This window comes from Lampetra planeri, chromosome 27 (genome assembly GCF_965212315.1).
Source record: "Lampetra planeri chromosome 27, kcLamPlan1.2.h2, whole genome shotgun sequence".
Classification (NCBI taxonomy): domain Eukaryota; kingdom Metazoa; phylum Chordata; class Hyperoartia; order Petromyzontiformes; family Petromyzontidae; genus Lampetra; species Lampetra planeri.
In genome coordinates this window covers 3,428,969-3,444,947 of record NC_136133.1, presented here as the reverse complement: position 1 = coordinate 3,444,947, position 15,979 = coordinate 3,428,969, and the positions used below count along the sequence as shown (strand labels likewise).

The following is a 15,979-nucleotide window of genomic DNA, read 5'->3' as shown; positions in this document are numbered from 1 at the left end:
AATAATAAAAATAAAACATAATAAAACATAATAAAATGAAATTATTTCATTTTATTATGTTTTATTTTTATTATTTTATTACTTCCCTTCTACGTGACTTTACCGAAAGAACCAAGAAGATGAATCCCTGCAGTCACGAAAGCTTTAAATCGAAATTGAACTGCGGTTGTTTGTGGCTTCATTATGACACCACTTTCAAACCTCCTCCCCTCCTCCCCAGCCTCTGTAACTTCAGCTCCCTCCCTCGTTCCCGCCCTCTCTCCCGCTCTCACTAGACAAGGGCGGTCTGTGCCCAGGGCGTGCTCTTGCCTATAAAACCTGGCAGGTTTCAGGAAACCGCGTGTGAGTGAGTAGCTTGCTTATTTACGGGCAGCAGCAGCAGATTCTTACTGAGCGTGCGTGAGTGAAGGCGTGGTGGATTAAATCCTTTTTAGGCAACTTTCCACGCTCATTGGCGGCAGCAGCAGCAGCAACAGCAGCAGCATTGACCGTGCTTAAGATCTATTTCTAAAAGTTCTTCTGACTATTGGGTATCCACTTTTCTCAAGTAGTCGGTCGGTCAGTCAATTCTGCCTAAACGTCGATATTTAAACATCGGCATTTAGCAGAGTCGAAAGAGAAAAAAGGAAAAGGTTGGTCATTAATTTGAACTTTTGACAGTGCTCTAAGAATAAATAAATTGACCGTACGTCTGTGCCACGTGTCAACGGAGAACAGGGGGGGAGTGTTTTCTTACCAAGGCGTTACTCGTACGCGAATTTGTTTGCACGCAAAACGTGTTCTCTTTAAACACGCGGACAATTTCATTGCGTCCGCCCCCACCGGCTGTCGTCAGAAGTGGGGACTGGAGGCATGGCTCGTGCGCCCGGGCGCCAACGATGATAAAACCCAAGCTTCCTCTCCGCTCTTTCGGCATCAACATGGTCTTCCAGTCGGTCACGCGCGCGCTAAGGTGAGAAGAGGCGCACTCCGTGTCATCTTTCTAAAAATATTTTTTTTCCTTGCCTGCGTTCCCCCGTCGACACCCTAACTATAAACACATTTAATCCGGATAAATCCCTCGAGATGGAATGCACCCTCTCCTCCTTTTTTCGCGTTCGCCCCAGGTGGCGGGTTGCCATGTGCATGGAAAACGCGCGATGGCATCACGTGAACAAAAGTTTGAACATCGGTCTACGCTCTGAATAACGCGTGAATTAAACCGCTTACTTGGACCAATACTGGTTAAATGCCAGATGTTTATAGGAGGCAGGGGGCCCTGACACTCGTATATTCTTCTCCTGTGATGATGCCACCGCTTGCTTTGTAACGTGACGAGTCGGACATGCGGCCTGTTCAAGCTGCCCCGTCACAGTGGCGAATAATGATTGTGCACAACTTTTGAAGGAATGTGGCTTGGGGGGGTGAGGGCTACTTGGAGGAAACTGGAGACGGCTTTGTGTCATCTCTGCAAACCGATTTGCGTTCACTTGCATTCGTTCGAGTGGGTTGCTGTGCCTGAGCGTGTCCCGTCCCTCAATATGCGCGTCGCTGGCAGCTCTTGCCAACGCAGCGTGTCGTGGCTACAATCGGGGAATCTTTGCTGCGCGTGTGTCTCTGCGTTTACATCGTGCGATTACAGCCCCTGTGTCAGTCCGCTGCTGGATGAGGGCCTCGTGTGGGTTGTGTGTGGCGTTTGTTTGACCATACTTCTCCACGCCGATCGTCGTTTAGTTTGGTGAAGGGCAGGGAGCGTATAAGTACCGCACAACTATGTATTTTTCGATTTAAATCTTTCGTGACTGCAGGGATTCATCTTCTTGGTTCTTTCGGTAAAGTCACGTAGAATGGAAATAATAAAATAATAAAGCATAATCAAATAATTCTCACAACGTTTCGGCCACAACGCAAGCAGCCGTCCTCAGGTGAAGAACAGGAAGTCTGAAAGTCTTCTCGACAGACCTGTTCTTCACCTGAGGACGGCTGCTTGCGTTGTGGCCGAAACGTCGTGATAATTATTGAATTATGTTTTATTATTTTATTATTTCCATTCTACGTGACTTTACTGAAATAACCAAGAAAACGATGTATTTTTCTGCAATGCCCACCACATGGTCTCGTAATCTATCCAGGATCAGCCTTGCTTAGTTTCTGAGATGGAGTGCAGTCTGGGTGATTTGGCTGTCGAGAGTTTTAATTTGTGTATTCCTGCGCTAGTGCCTGAGTGCACCTGTGTTTGTATACTTTTTGGCGCGTGCATTTGTATATCGTGAGTGCGTTTCGGCATGTACTCGTAATTTGCGTGCGTATTTGTGCGGCTGTTTTTGGACACGCAATTGCCACGTGTCTGCTCGTGTGCGCGTCAAGGTATTTACGTGCGTGGGTGTTGGTGTGGTGGTTAGAGCAGCACCACCGCACTGCGCTACACCAAACCAGCAGCACGAGTTTAATTTCCCGCTCGTGGCCAACGTCCGTGACGAACTTCTGCGCCGGTCCTGGGCCTCCCCTATGCGGACTCAGCCTTAAATGAGTGCCAGATGCGGTGTGTACATATCGGCACTGGGGAAGCAAAAGGGGCGATGCTGGCCGTGCCGGCTTTAATAGGTGCTCGCTTAATAACAATTGTCCCGACATTCTGTCAAGACTATATGGGGTGGTCTTTGTTTGTATATTTGGGGTGTGGTGGTACAGTGGTTCACGAACTATTACATTCCTTGGGAACTGGCCTGTGCTGTGTCTAGGTCTGCTTTGCCCTGCGCACTTCACTTTTTAAATGTTTGCCGATTATGGCATGGAGACAGTTTTGCCAAGACGCAGAAACCATCATGGGTTACAACTTAAAACGACGGGAGCTGTTGGTGGGCGTCATTGGAAAGTGTAGGAATTAAATCGCACACAATAGTGGCATTGGCTGCACACACACATTCAACAACCCTGTGATAAACTCCGCGTGTGGGCCGTGTAGGATGACGTGTAGCGATGCACTGTTCGCCTACGTGAGGCTACTGAGCCCTTTGTATGTTGAACTTCTTTAGCACCATACTCAGCCAACCGTGATAATGGGAGGTGCGATATTTTGTCATTTCTCCTGCACAGTATCCGTGCCACAAGCTGCACCCCCCCCTCCCTGGGAGAGGCCGGGAAGGGCGCGACCCACGGATTGAGAATGCAGATTTAACTGATTAATCATTTCAACACTGGCAATGTCATCCACAATAGAGGTTTTTTGGGTTGGATCACGTAAATATATAAATACGTCGTGAAACCCGCCACCACCCGACACAGCCAATTAGTAAGGGGTTTGTCACGTAAACACGACGTGCCAATTCGTTACTAGTACAGCACACCGGTGTGTTGGAGAGTATAAACCCCCAACATTTACAATTCACAAATTGGTGGTGGCGGGTTTAACGCGACCTATACCAAAAACCTCTCGTGATTAATATTGGTCGTGAAAGCCTACATGTCAAACTGACTGACAACGTTGTTACATATTATGTGTGTGTGTGGTTGCAATGTCTTGTGCCCTCTGGCTGTTGAATGAGAGAGGTCACCGTGAATGCGTCAAGGGCACAGTCAAATTTAGCGCTTCCCTTTACAGAACAAACTCACCTCGTGCGTGTCACTTCTGCACACAAACGAAATCGTTGTGAGCGACCCGCCATCCTTTATTTAACCCCGCGACGGCCCGATGGGATGCATTGCATCTCTCAAGAGAGACTACCTTGGTGACGAATCAATACAAATGGACAAACCATGGATCCGGCAATCTCAGCGGCGCCGATTCGGCCATTATTGACATTGTCGTGAAAGAGACATTGATATTACACATTCCTATGGCGGGGGCGAGTCTCTCCATGGGTTAACCGAGGTTGACTTCCCCACAGAGTGACACTCATTTCACCGACCGCCGCCTTGCAACCAGAATTTGAACTCGCAACTTTCGGATCGCGAGCTCTTTCCCCCCCACCACCACCTCCCTCCGCGCTCTACCCTATGAGCCCGTCTGGCCGGATAAACACGCGAAGAAGGCACGTGAGAAATGCAACACCCTTATCTCTGCCAAGGTAGGACTGGCCCGCCCGCCTTAGATGCAGGGCAGAGATATTTCCAGCCGCTGGCTCAAGTGCTGTAAACAATGGAAAGGTGAGCAACAGCGCCCGTGACGCTCGATTTGAGCAAGACGTTCAACTTTGACTTGACTTTGTGTGTTTGTTTTGCTCGGTTTTAACTTTTTTGTTGTTTGTCAAGTAAACCGAGAGAAACCCGTTCCGGCTTTTGTCTTGCGCGCGGTTGTGGCTCGACGGCTCCCCCCCCGGCCCCCCCCCAATTCCGTGCGCCGTGCAAAAAACAGGGGGCGACAAAAAGCTGCAGCCCCTCTGCCTGCCGTGAAGCGATCGGCAGGTGTTTGACGAACCGAGAGAGGTGGAGGTTGGCCGGCCGGTCGGCTTGCCTCGGGCGCACCGCTAGATTTTGCACGTTGAACTTGCACGTGCGTGCGCATGTTTGCGCAAGGGTGCCCGTTTCCGCCTTTTAGCTATCGCAGAGTTCGCTCGTCCCGGCCGATTGTTATTTATTTGCACGAACGCGATTGATGTCGCGTATTCGCTGTCGGCGCGTCGGTGAAGGTCGCCGTCAGCGTCTTGGCGAACGTGTCGGATTGGGCCTGCGACCGATGATAGCTTGGTGCACTTCGTGCCGCTCGCTTGCTTCCTTGTGCGTGACCGCACGTGCAAGCTGTTAAACTTGCATCACCGTGAGTCGCGCGCGGAGCGTTTGTGTGACTCAATATCTGACTCGATGTCTGTGCGTGCGCACGTGCGTGCGTGTGATGAGACAGACGAGTCTGTGTGCGTGTGCGTGTGTGCGTTTGATGAGACGGACGAGTGTGTGCGTGTGTGGGAAGCAGCGGAGGAGAGTGACTGGCGCGCGCCGTGCTTCGAACCCGGGCGGCCTCGGTTTTGATTCCCGCTTGCGGCCAACACCAGTGGCGAATATCCCAACCGCTCATGGGCCTCCTCTAAGGTCGCCTCGGCTTTTAAACGGGCGGGTTAAGGCGGATGCGTCCAACAGCGGCACTGGGGAGACAAAGGCGGCCGTGCATGGGGCAGGTCACATCGCTCCGTTCGTGCGCCATGATGGTTTTCACGGGTGCCTCTCGCCCCAGCCGCCTGTGTAGGTGACACGGGGAATGCAAATCTTTTCTAACGTTGTTTCTAAGTGAGTGAGTGCGAGAGATGATGATTATGGTCGGTGTGTTTTTATATAAAACAGAATCGGTGAGTTCAGGGCCACCAACCATGTGGAAACTGCCTTTAGTCAGCTCCACAATGCCACTTTTCCTGCAGACTGGTTTAACCAGCATCCATACACAACAACAACAAAGGCCTACATTCGCCACTAAGAGCCGGTGACGTCACCACGGCGCTTGTGCCAGGCTAGGTGCACTTTTTTGGCCTTTGGCCTCCAACGCCATACACACTCGCACGCTCAGACATACGAATAATGACTAATCCCCCATGTAGAATTTGGCAAGCACCTTCAAAGTCTCGTACAACACACGACCAAGTGTGTAGCCAAAACCACATCCTGTTGCCTTTGGCTCCCCAGGGCTGAAGTTTACACACCGCAGTAGACTAGCCATATAAGTCGAAGTCGACCTAGGAGAGTACCGGTTCAGATATTTGCAACCGTTATTCGTCGTGAGCGGGAATCGAACTCGGGACGCCGGGTTCGTCGCGCAGCTCGCTAACCGCTGCACCACCGCTCCCGACGAACACACAAGTGCGAGCACCTATTTAGAACCTTTCTTATTATTTTGCTTAATGTACCAAGACTGCGGTGCACACAGAGATCTGAAATGTGTCTTTGTCTCTGAAGCGAAGCGGGGCCAGGCGGTTCGAAGGATGTGGTGGTGGGAAAAGTGCAGGCAGCGCGTTGCATAACGGGGTCCACAGCCCCTCTCCGTGTCATTATCAAGCTATTTACGATGCTCACCGCTATGCGTAATTGTTTTTTTCTTACTTTTACGGAGGCTCGGGGAGTTGGGACCGATGTCGAGTTCCGTTAGCAGCATCCAAGATTCTTGGTCTCGAAAATGTTCAGCTCGTATTATTCTCTACCTTGTTGAAGGGGAAGCGGCGGTGGTGTGTGTGTGGGTCTGTGTGTATGTCAACTCAGCCTCAAATGAGTACCTGGTGAGGAGTATGGATATCGCCGCTCGGGAAACAAAGGTGGCTGGGCGTGGTGTTAGCCTCACTAATTTAATAGTAGGGGGGACCCACTCGGGACCCCCCCCCCCCCGACTCATTCCTTACATGAGGGTCCATGCGACACACGCCACCACGCCGCTGGTATTCGTATATTAACCCCTTTCTCCACACTCCAGAGCCTCCTCATTGTGCGCAACCTGTGGCGCCACGTGTTCTTGTACAGTACTCGCACAGAAGTGTAACGGGTGTGTTATACCTTGCGTAACGTCTTCAAACAATAGGCTCCATCCATCTCGCGCACACGGCAGTAAGCACGTGCAAACACAAGGGGTTAAAGTTGAGACTGCAAAGGAACTTCGGGTGGCGCAACGCTTGACTGGTTAAGTTGCTTCTAAGGAAGCCGATTGCCTACTCGTTACTCTTCCCGGGAAATATTCCGTCTGTTCGAGAACTTTCCCGCCTGTTTTCGCGGCGACTGCAAAACCCCGAGCGAGAGACCGGTCGTCATGAGACTGTCCGTTGGGCTCGGCAACGCCACTGATGACAGCTGTGGACAATTTTGTTTTTGTTTTCGCGCCACGAGGAGCGAACGGCGAACGTTTGCAACAAGCGGCAAACGCACCGCCGCCCGTCCACACGTCGCCCCCCCACCCCCTCCAACTCGCGCGACTTACAGACAAAGACAAAGATCTCACCGTATAGCCTTAACAGACTGTTGGGGCAAGTGCTGTTAGCGAGTAGCACCGATGAAGGGTCGGTACTGTGGCACACGAGGGGGTGGGTGGCCAGCACCACGCCCGGCCGCCTTTGTCTCCCCCCAGTGGCGATGTTTTTACACACCGCGGCGCGTTAACAGAGGCACGCACAATCACACAGACTCCCGAAGCCGACACCCCACCAGAGGTCGCAACCGGGTACCCAATACCCGTACCCTACCCAATACCCGAGTACCCGTACCCGGCCGGGTACGGGTACCCGTTTGCGACCCTGGTGCGGCCGGGTACGGGTAGGCCGTGAGTCACTGGTGAATAGCCGTTTGTCACTCATTTCGGGTAGGGTACGGGTAGGGAACAGCTACCCGTACCCGGTCGGGTACGGGTACGGGTACCCATTTGCGACCCTGGTGCGGCCGGGTACGGGTAAGGAATCAAAACCCGTTTGCGACCTCTGCCACGCGCCTCTCCTAACAGTGGCGCCGCGAATTCCCGCTGTCGCCCACCGCAGAAAGAAAACTCGGCCGGACAAGGACAAGGAGAAGGAGCGGCGGAGCTGTCCCGAGGAGCACCGCGCCTACCTGGAGGGGGAGCTGGCGCGAGCCCGCATCACCGACACCGACTTCATCCTGCTCACCGCGCTCCCGCCGGAGATCGACCGCAACGAGTGGCTCGCGACGCACAGTACGGACGCGCACGCACGTCCGCGCGCACGCGGCACTAACCCGGCGAGCCGAGCTCGATTTCCCGGCTCGCGGCCAACACCGGTGTAGATTATCTGAACCGGTTGTGGGCACTCCCCTAAGTTTACACGTCCTCAAGATGAGTGCCCCGGTGCGGTGTGTGTGTAAACTTCTCCACTCGGGGGATAAGCGTGGCCGGGTGTGGTGCTGGCCAACTCACCCTTTGGTGTGCCGTACCGGCCTTCATGGGTGTTCACTAACAGCATTCGCCACAAAAGCCTGTTGAGGCTATACGGGGGATCTTTGTCTTTTTTTTTTACTCTCGTTGTTTGTCATTCTTTCCGCAGCAACAACATTTTTCAACTACATCAACCTGCAATACAGCACCATTTCTGAGTTCTGTACCCCTGATTCCTGCTCCACCATGTGCATAGGGAGCATGTGAGTAGCACCATCAACATCTCACAATACACACACTCAGATAAAGGTGCCCCATTTAATATAATTTTTTATTGCGCTTTGTTGACCCAAGAAAGTCTCGCAGAGTTTCAAGATTATTTTCAGGATGTTCCTGCCAAGTTTTCGCAGTCGGGGGCGCGCTATGTTGCCGTTGCTCGTTTATAATCCCAATTTAGTTATTTGCAGGTACAGATTGCGAGCATAATTCGTTCCGGAAACGTGTTTGTAATCCAAAGCACTCGTATATCAAAGCACTCGATTATCAGTTGCGATTACGTGAGGCTTGGCAGACAAAGCGTATACTGTACGTACTACTCTTATTGCAAGACCTCGTTCGTTTATCAAATTAATATTTATTTTAAAAAATTGCTCGTCTTGCAAAACACTCGCAGACCAAGTTACTCGCAATCCAAGGTTTTACTGTATATTTCTTTAGGCATTGGGATGTTCGGCCAAAATCAGTTTCGTACGTTTTTTTGGTTAGTTTGGCTATGAGATGAGACGATAGGACCTGGAGAAATTCCGTGCAGAACCGGGGAGGAAATTTCTAAATCCACGCAGAAAGGCGCCAGATAATAATACATCTCACCCCAGGCCTTGTCTTGCTCTTAGCCACCAGAGTTAGCGCTGCGTCACCCTGTCGCCCAAATCGGATCTACAGCCGGTCCAAAATGCTGCAGCCTAAGTCCTTGTTATGTATGTTGAACTTCTTTTGCACAGCACGTGGCCGACCGCGCTAATCTCGCTCTGCCATCTCCCCAGTGCTGGCCTCACTTCACTCGTTTCCCATCGACGAGCGTTGCCACTGCCAGATGCTTGTCCTCGTGGTCAAATCCACCCACAGCCTTGCCCCCCTCACCCCTTCTGCTCACTACCCCTGTAACTTCCTCCACCCCCACGTAGCGGTCGCTCCCTCTGCTCCGTGAACTTGGCCCACCTCTTTGCTCGTAGCGTCCGGTGTGTGATGTCTCGGTGTGATGTCTGCGTGTGATGTCTGCGCGTGATGTCTGCGCGTGAAGCCTGCGCGTGATGTCTGAGCGTGATGTCTGCGGGTGAGGCCTGCGCGTGATGTCTGCGTGTGAGGTCTGCGCGTGAGGCCTGCGTGTGTGGCATCCACGTTTAACTCCCTTGTGTGCGACGCCCGTGTGTGTGCGTGTAACGCCCATATGTGTGTGTGTGTGTGTTCGTGTAACGTCCATGTGTGCGATGCTTGTGTGTGCGTGACGCTTGTGTGCGCGTGCATGATTCCCGTCTGTGTGTGTGTAACGCCCGTGTGTGTGTGTGTGTGTAACGCCCGTGTGTGTGCGTGCGGTGTTGGTGTGTGCAGGCCCGTGCTGTGGCAGGACAGCGACCGGGGAAAGAAGACAAAGTGCACGGCTCCCCAGTACATCGACTGCGTCATGTCGTACGTGCAGAAGCAAGTGACGGACGAGAACACCTTCCCCACGAAATACGGTAACGACGCAGCTCTGCACCCCCCCCCCCACCACACCTCGCCCCCCCACCACCACCTAGCCAATGTTGTATTGGCTCGGACTAATACAATTTGAAAACCGTTCATAGTAAAATTCAGTTAAAGAAACGTCCACACGGATTTACGGTGATGATTGCACGAGTGCAGGGTCCCGCAACCCAAATAACAAGAAGAGCCCCTTGTTTTGCGAATTCGGTAAAAAAAAAAAAACCCTCTATTTTAAGAGTCGCAATGCGCGAGTGTGTAAACGGACTCAGATTTGTGTCGAATACAATTCAATCCTTCCCAAGTGTGTGCTTGTGCTGATCACACACACACACACACACGACCCACCGAACATGAACTCCCGTGGTGCAGACGGATGGGCCGATGAGACAAATGCCTTGTGTAACTGCCTGTCCCAGGTGCTCGTGAAAGTGTCAAACGCAACTGCAAATGAAGTTACACAGAATCGACATTCCACACGCACACACTCGCTCGCTCATTTGACACAATCCCACGCAGTCCATTCCATTCCCCACTCCCCGAATAAGAATAATAAGAATAATTCTCCCACTCCCCTTTTACTGAATCTTACTGGACATCTGTGAAAAAGAGCTTTCATGCCTCGTCAAATTTCTCCAGTCTAAATAAAAGATTCTGAATCGTTCTAGATTTGAAGCTTTCGTGACTGCAAGGATTCATACTCTTAGTTCTTTCGGTAAAGTGACGTAGGTAAAAAATGAAATTAAAATTAATAAAAATAAAACAATAAAAATCACGACGTTTCGGAGGCAACACAAGCAACACAAGCTTCCGTCTTCACCTGAAGACGGAAGCTTGTGTTGCCTCCGAAACGTTTTATTTTTTATTAATTTTTATTTCATTTTTTACCTACGTGACTTTACCGAAAGAACTAAGAGTATGAATTCTGAATCGTTCCCTCCTTTTCTCATTCCGCTCACCCCCCCCCTTCCACCCCCCCCCCCCCCCACTCTGCAGGCCGCGACTTCCCCCCGTTGTTCGAGGCGCTGGTGCGGCGCGTGTTCCGCCTGCTGTTCCACGTGCTGGCGCACCTGTACTGCGGCCACTTCCGGCACGCCGTGCAGATGGACACGCATGCGCACCTCAACACGCTCGCGTGCCACTTCCTGGCGTTTGCGCGCGCGTTCACGCTGCTGCCCCCCCTCGACGAGATGGCGCCCGTGGGCGACCTATTGGACGCCCTCGCGTCGCCCCCCTCCCACCCACCGCTGCTCGGCTCCGGCCCCCTCTCTACGACGGACGATGAGGACGACGACGATGACGGCGATGGCGGCGCCGGTGAAGGTGGCGGTGGAGAGAGGAGATGGCGGAGTAGGGGGGGGGAGAGGAGAGGGGAGGACGGAGCGAGCGCCGGTGCCGTGGGGGCGGCCGCGGTGACGTCGTCGCCCCTTGTCCCGCCGTCGACGCAGCAGAATCATGTGAGCGAGAGGTGAAAGGTCGGAGTTCCGGCGAAAGGTCAGGGTTCAGGTGAAAGGTCATGCTTTAGCAAACTTGAGTTGGTTGAAAGGTCAGAATTCATGGTCAGGTGAAGGCCCCGTTATGGCTGGAGTCCGGGGTCTGTGTTAGGGTCAACACAGGGACAATTCAGACCATGGATAGGAACACAATTTAGTGTAGATTATTAAGGGGTAGATTAATTGAGGGCGAAGGTGTCGATTAGTGTTAGGGCAGGGTTAGGGTTCCAGTTATGGTCAGGAGTAGGTAGGATGGTTAGTGGCAGCCACCAGACTTTTATCACCACCATTATTATTAACTATTATTACAATATCACTATATTATTGTCATTCGTAATATTTGTATTCCTGCTGTGATAGTAGTCAATACATTTCTCGATATTATTTTCGTGAATAGTTTTTTTATTATTCATTATTTCTGTTATTTATATGAACGTTATAAATAACTGTCCTTTCATTTGCGGCATCGCCACCGTTGTCAGCGCTCTTGTTATTTTATTTGTTCAAGTTATTATTAATCTCGATGGCGCTGTTGTTTTGGCTGTGATTTTTAGTGCCGTTCAAGTTTCATCGTTACTATTCCCGACGTGGCGATCGTTGACGTCGCGTTGTTCGCGCCCGTTTGTTGTTTTGGGTCTCATCCACGAGCGACAATTTTCCGTTCGTGCTCGCTGCCTTGGGAGATGGCAGAGGGGAGAGAGGCGGGGGTGGAGTGTTTTGAGTGGAAGACGAGAAGTTTATGTTTTTGAATTAACGATGGGAAAAAGAGAGAGATACGCTCAGAGGAATGACTGTAAGCTCGAGTCACAACACTGGCACAATGGCATTCAACACGAGAACTGCACACGAACACACAGGATTTGCACACGCGCACTCACACTTGCGTGCGTGTGTGTGAACGTATGAAAGAGAAACATCAAAATTTCTCAATCCGAGTTTTATGCACGTTTCTTTGGTGGATCCAGGATTTTCCTAACGGTAGCGTTTCCTCTCTTACACTCATTCCCATCCCAACCCATCATCTTGGTATTTGGTTCCCACATGGGTTTCTTTTCCCAGCTCTCCCCTAACCTTTCGCACCGTTTTCCTTTTGCGCCGTATTCCCCGTGCAAAATGTCTTCCCCCTCTGCCCCAGTACCACCACCTACTGGCCTCTCACAGCGGTTTTCCTCTCTCCGCTGCGTCCCTTCCCAGCTGTTTTATCTCCCCCGACCGTGTGCTCGAATGTTCCCCCAACCCTTTCCCTCCATCCCTTTCGCACACCCACAAAATCGTGGGATATTCACCCAGTACGAGTGAAACGCTCCAATCACGTGTGATGTCCGGGAAAGAGTGGTTGAGGCCGATGGTGGCGGCGGCGATGATGACAGAGAAATTTACATTTTCGACATCGTTATCACCACCACCACCACCGTCATCGTCGCTGCAGTTCCACAAAAACAATCGCAAAACCTTCAAACTCTTCAGCTCGGCTTTGCGCCACACTCCTGCTCCCTGTCCCATCTGGCGGGTGTGGCCTCACTTCCTGTGCACCTATGATGTTATTTCCTGTGATGTCACTCGGCTAGCCACGAGTGGATTTGAGTAAATTGCGGAGGTGTCGGCTAAAAAAGCGAGCGAGTTTCCATGCCCGGCAGGGACAGCGCGAAAGGGGGAAGGAGAGGCTTTAATCTCAAATTAAAACGAGTGATTCAAAAGTCTGCGACCTTTTCCGAGGTGAATGTTCATCCCTTTTTGCCACGTTTCCTCCAGGGCCCCCCCCCCCCCCATCTGGGGTTTTCGGAAAGCCTGAATTAGAAGCGATGGTGATATAAATATTTACAGCAATGTTACGTGCTTGGCTGAATTTACAAATGAATGGGAAAAACTGCAGTATAACTACATAGACTATAAATATGGTTCGTAAATTGCCATGATATATTAATGATTGCGTCGTAGCATCAACACTGATATGTCTCGGTTAAGTAAAATTATGGCATCGCTCATTAGTTCTCTTAAATTTTCCATTGCACAAAAAAAATATATGAACTGTCCTCCAAAGGTGACATTCTGTAAGCCACCGTAGCTTAAAATAAAAGTGAACTTTACTTTTGAAAACCAGTGCAGCGCTACGCTGAATAAACTAAAAACGCAAGTGACATCGTTAAGTTGAAGTGGTATCATTGCAACACACGCACACATGCACATATGCCAACACACAAACGCGCGCGCACACAAAACACCCTGCCGGGCCTACCCAGCAAGTGCAGATTCACTGTATATGTACTATAGCTAAAGCGTCTGTAGATAACAAGTATAAATATATAAAATGAACATTTTAAAGAAACCTAAGATCAGAAGATGGCACGGGGCGGCGGCGTGCTGTAAGAGACGATGGCTGGAAACAGGAACATTTCCAGCGCCACTTTTGTCGGCGAAAATGAACGGCCCACGTTTTGCGGGGGGGGAGGGGTGGGGGGAGAAAAATCACAAAAATTGTTTCGCTTTCTTGAGCCTGGAGTGGCTTTGGGTATTTCATTTTTTTGATTTTTTTTGACGATTGGAACCCCCCACCCCCCGAAATGTGTTGTTGTTGATGTCGGCGTGCGGACTCGGAGCGAAAGCACTGACAGTAAAAGGAAGATGAAAGCCAGCGGCACGGCGTCACGTTGCGCGTTGTAGGGAAGCATCCGACGATATGTTTAAAACCGATCGTTACTGACGGGTGAGCGGTAACGATGAGTGAATTCGCGAGGCCATCTTCGACGTCACGACGACATCATCGATGTTGATCGCGTTTTTTTTTCGGTGCGCAAATGAGCGATGATCGGAACAAAGTTAGTTTTTTTCCACAACACGTGTAGAAACATGGTCTTACCGTGCTCGCCGCAAGAGGTCAACCACCGTTATCGAAGCTAATGAAAGTAAACCGGTGCAGCGGCAATGACATTTCGTTGCGACAGGATGTTGTTGACAATTGGAAAACAAAATCGCTTCGGCCGGTTGTTGGGTTGACTCGTATCCATTGTCCGCGTGTTCCGAGGAAAGACCCTGGAGTAAGTGTCGCAGGGCAACTTCCGATTCCTTCCTGGGCACGTCTGGTTCAATACCCAACCGCTCGACAGTGCGTTCTTCACCGCACGGTGATTTTGTGTATCAGCATTGTGCCTCTGACGAGTGTCGAGACATCGGCTTATTTGAGTTAAGTGTAAAAAACAATCTCTACGGTTGGCGTTTGTTTTCCTTGCGTGATGATAAGCGATTGGGCCGAGACCCTGGACTCCGCTAGAGAACCCGGTGTATCAGTGGTGGCTTCCACCTGGATTTGAACCCAGAATCCGTGCGCTGACACAGCCATTGAGCCTCCTTGAAGGCAGTTTGCCACAACGATTTGATTCGTTGTTGTTGCAGCAATTATTTGTTTTTTTTAATTGTCATTACCGGGGGCATTCCATGACTTCTTTAGCCAATGCTGATAATGATTTTTTTTTTCCCTGAGAAAAAGTGTTGACTTCTTTCACCTGCTGTTGATTTTAGCTCGACGCGTCTTTGAAGTGCAACAGGGGACTTATCTACCCTGCAATACAAATTTCAGTATCTCAAGCAAGCTTGGATTGCAGACGTTACAGCCGGCGATTATTTCATCTCTTGGTCCTTAATAGCTCCCGCGCAGGCCAACCGCGGTGAACGATCGATATTCCGTGGGTGTGAATTTACCGTGCCCCCACGCTCTCTCACCTTCTACGAGCACACGCCGGGGTTATTGGCTGCTCCTCACTCGCCCGGTTGGTCATTGCCGATTACTTTTAAGAAGCAATGAAAATAGGTGACGTGTGCTTCGTCTCTCCTTACGTTCTATATGGCTAACAATGTATGGATAGATTAATTCGTATATGTTTTGCATTTTCTTTGGGTGTTTTGTTGTTGTTTAATCTGGGTCAGCCCTTCTCACCGTTTTTACCCCCTGGATAATCGAGAGTTGGACGTCCATTTACACGTGCGCTTGTTCGTAGGTTCATTGGTAGCACTTCTGTAGAACAGAAAACTCAAGCACCCTTCACGAATTGTCACAATGCCCCGTTTCGCATGTAAACTGTCAGCGACGTTAAGACGTTGAGGAGAGCGCACCCTACTTTAAACTGCACGAATGTTTCGGGACCATAATACTGTGTCGGCGAAATATTCAAGGCTGAATGAATGAAAAACGTTCCTACAGTATTTTTGGATAATTAGTGTTTTTTTGTTTGTTAAACTGCAGTTGTACTCTTTAAACAAAAACTGATTATTTTTATTGTTCCTAAGTTGCACTTGGCCGTCAATTCCTTGCACTAACTGTGCTCGAGTGTTTAGTTTTTGGGGGGTGGGGGGAGTGTTCGTGTTTGGTTTTGTGTTTTAATTTTATTTGAATTTAGGGGGGCGGTCGGGGTGGTCCTCCGTGGTTTGAGACACGGCGTGGTTTTCGCCCGGGGGGACGTTCGCGTCGCTCTGTGTTGCATAATTTGCGTTAAGTTTTTTTGAGTATCGAGGAGCGATGGAGGAGGAGGAGGAGGACCGGGGGGGTGGGGGGGCTGCTTTCGAGGGGAGAGAACATGGCCACGATTTTTGTTCCATGCTGCTTTGTAAATAAAAGTCCTATCCAAGCCTTGGCCTCCACTGAGCTCGTTTCATCGTTGCCATCTCCGCGGAGCGAACGTCCTCTCTGGTGTGTTCTCGACTTTAATTGCCGCCTCGTCCTTCATCTCAACACGCCGACCGGCGACGATGTGTCTATGCTGCTTGTTGATAAAACAAAAACAAGTCCTATCCAAGCGTTGTCCTCCATTCCCTGGATGGTGGTTGTCATGGTGCCAAGCCGTTTGTCTCTTATCACACAGCTCTGATCAATCAACTGCTGGATGAAGGTCTCCCCAAAGCCATCGTGTCTCATCATCCTGCGATGCCGTTGTCCATCTCGTACCTGCACGCGAGCTGATTTCGTCGTGGCATCTCCGTGGCGAGCGCC

General features: G+C 50.7%; 1 protein-coding gene across 1 annotated transcript; it reads left to right on the top strand.

Moving 5' to 3' along the window:
• The first annotated feature begins 282 nt into the window (after window positions 1-282).
• On the top strand, window positions 283-15,620 carry LOC144728031 (MOB kinase activator 2-like). Its single transcript, XM_078607244.1, has 5 exons — window positions 283-952; window positions 7,416-7,588; window positions 7,935-8,028; window positions 9,374-9,501; window positions 10,502-15,620. The coding sequence occupies exons 1-5, from the start codon at window positions 879-881 to the stop codon at window positions 10,975-10,977; spliced, it is 945 nt and encodes a 314-aa protein (XP_078463370.1). The 5' UTR covers window positions 283-878; the 3' UTR covers window positions 10,978-15,620.
• The last annotated feature ends 359 nt before the right edge of the window (window positions 15,621-15,979 follow it).

What these genes read in the sequence shown, in the direction of transcription:
- LOC144728031 (XM_078607244.1), top strand. Translation starts at nt 879, where the DNA reads ATGATAAAACCCAAGCTTCCTCTCCGCTCTTTCGGCATCAACATGGTC. An exon ending in CGAGTGGCTCGCGACGCACA is followed by an intron (nt 7,589 to 7,934) that starts GTACGGACGCGC and finishes TTCTTTCCGCAG; the next exon opens with CAACAACATTTTTCAACTAC. An exon ending in CACCTTCCCCACGAAATACG is followed by an intron (nt 9,502 to 10,501) that starts GTAACGACGCAG and finishes CCCACTCTGCAG; the next exon opens with GCCGCGACTTCCCCCCGTTG.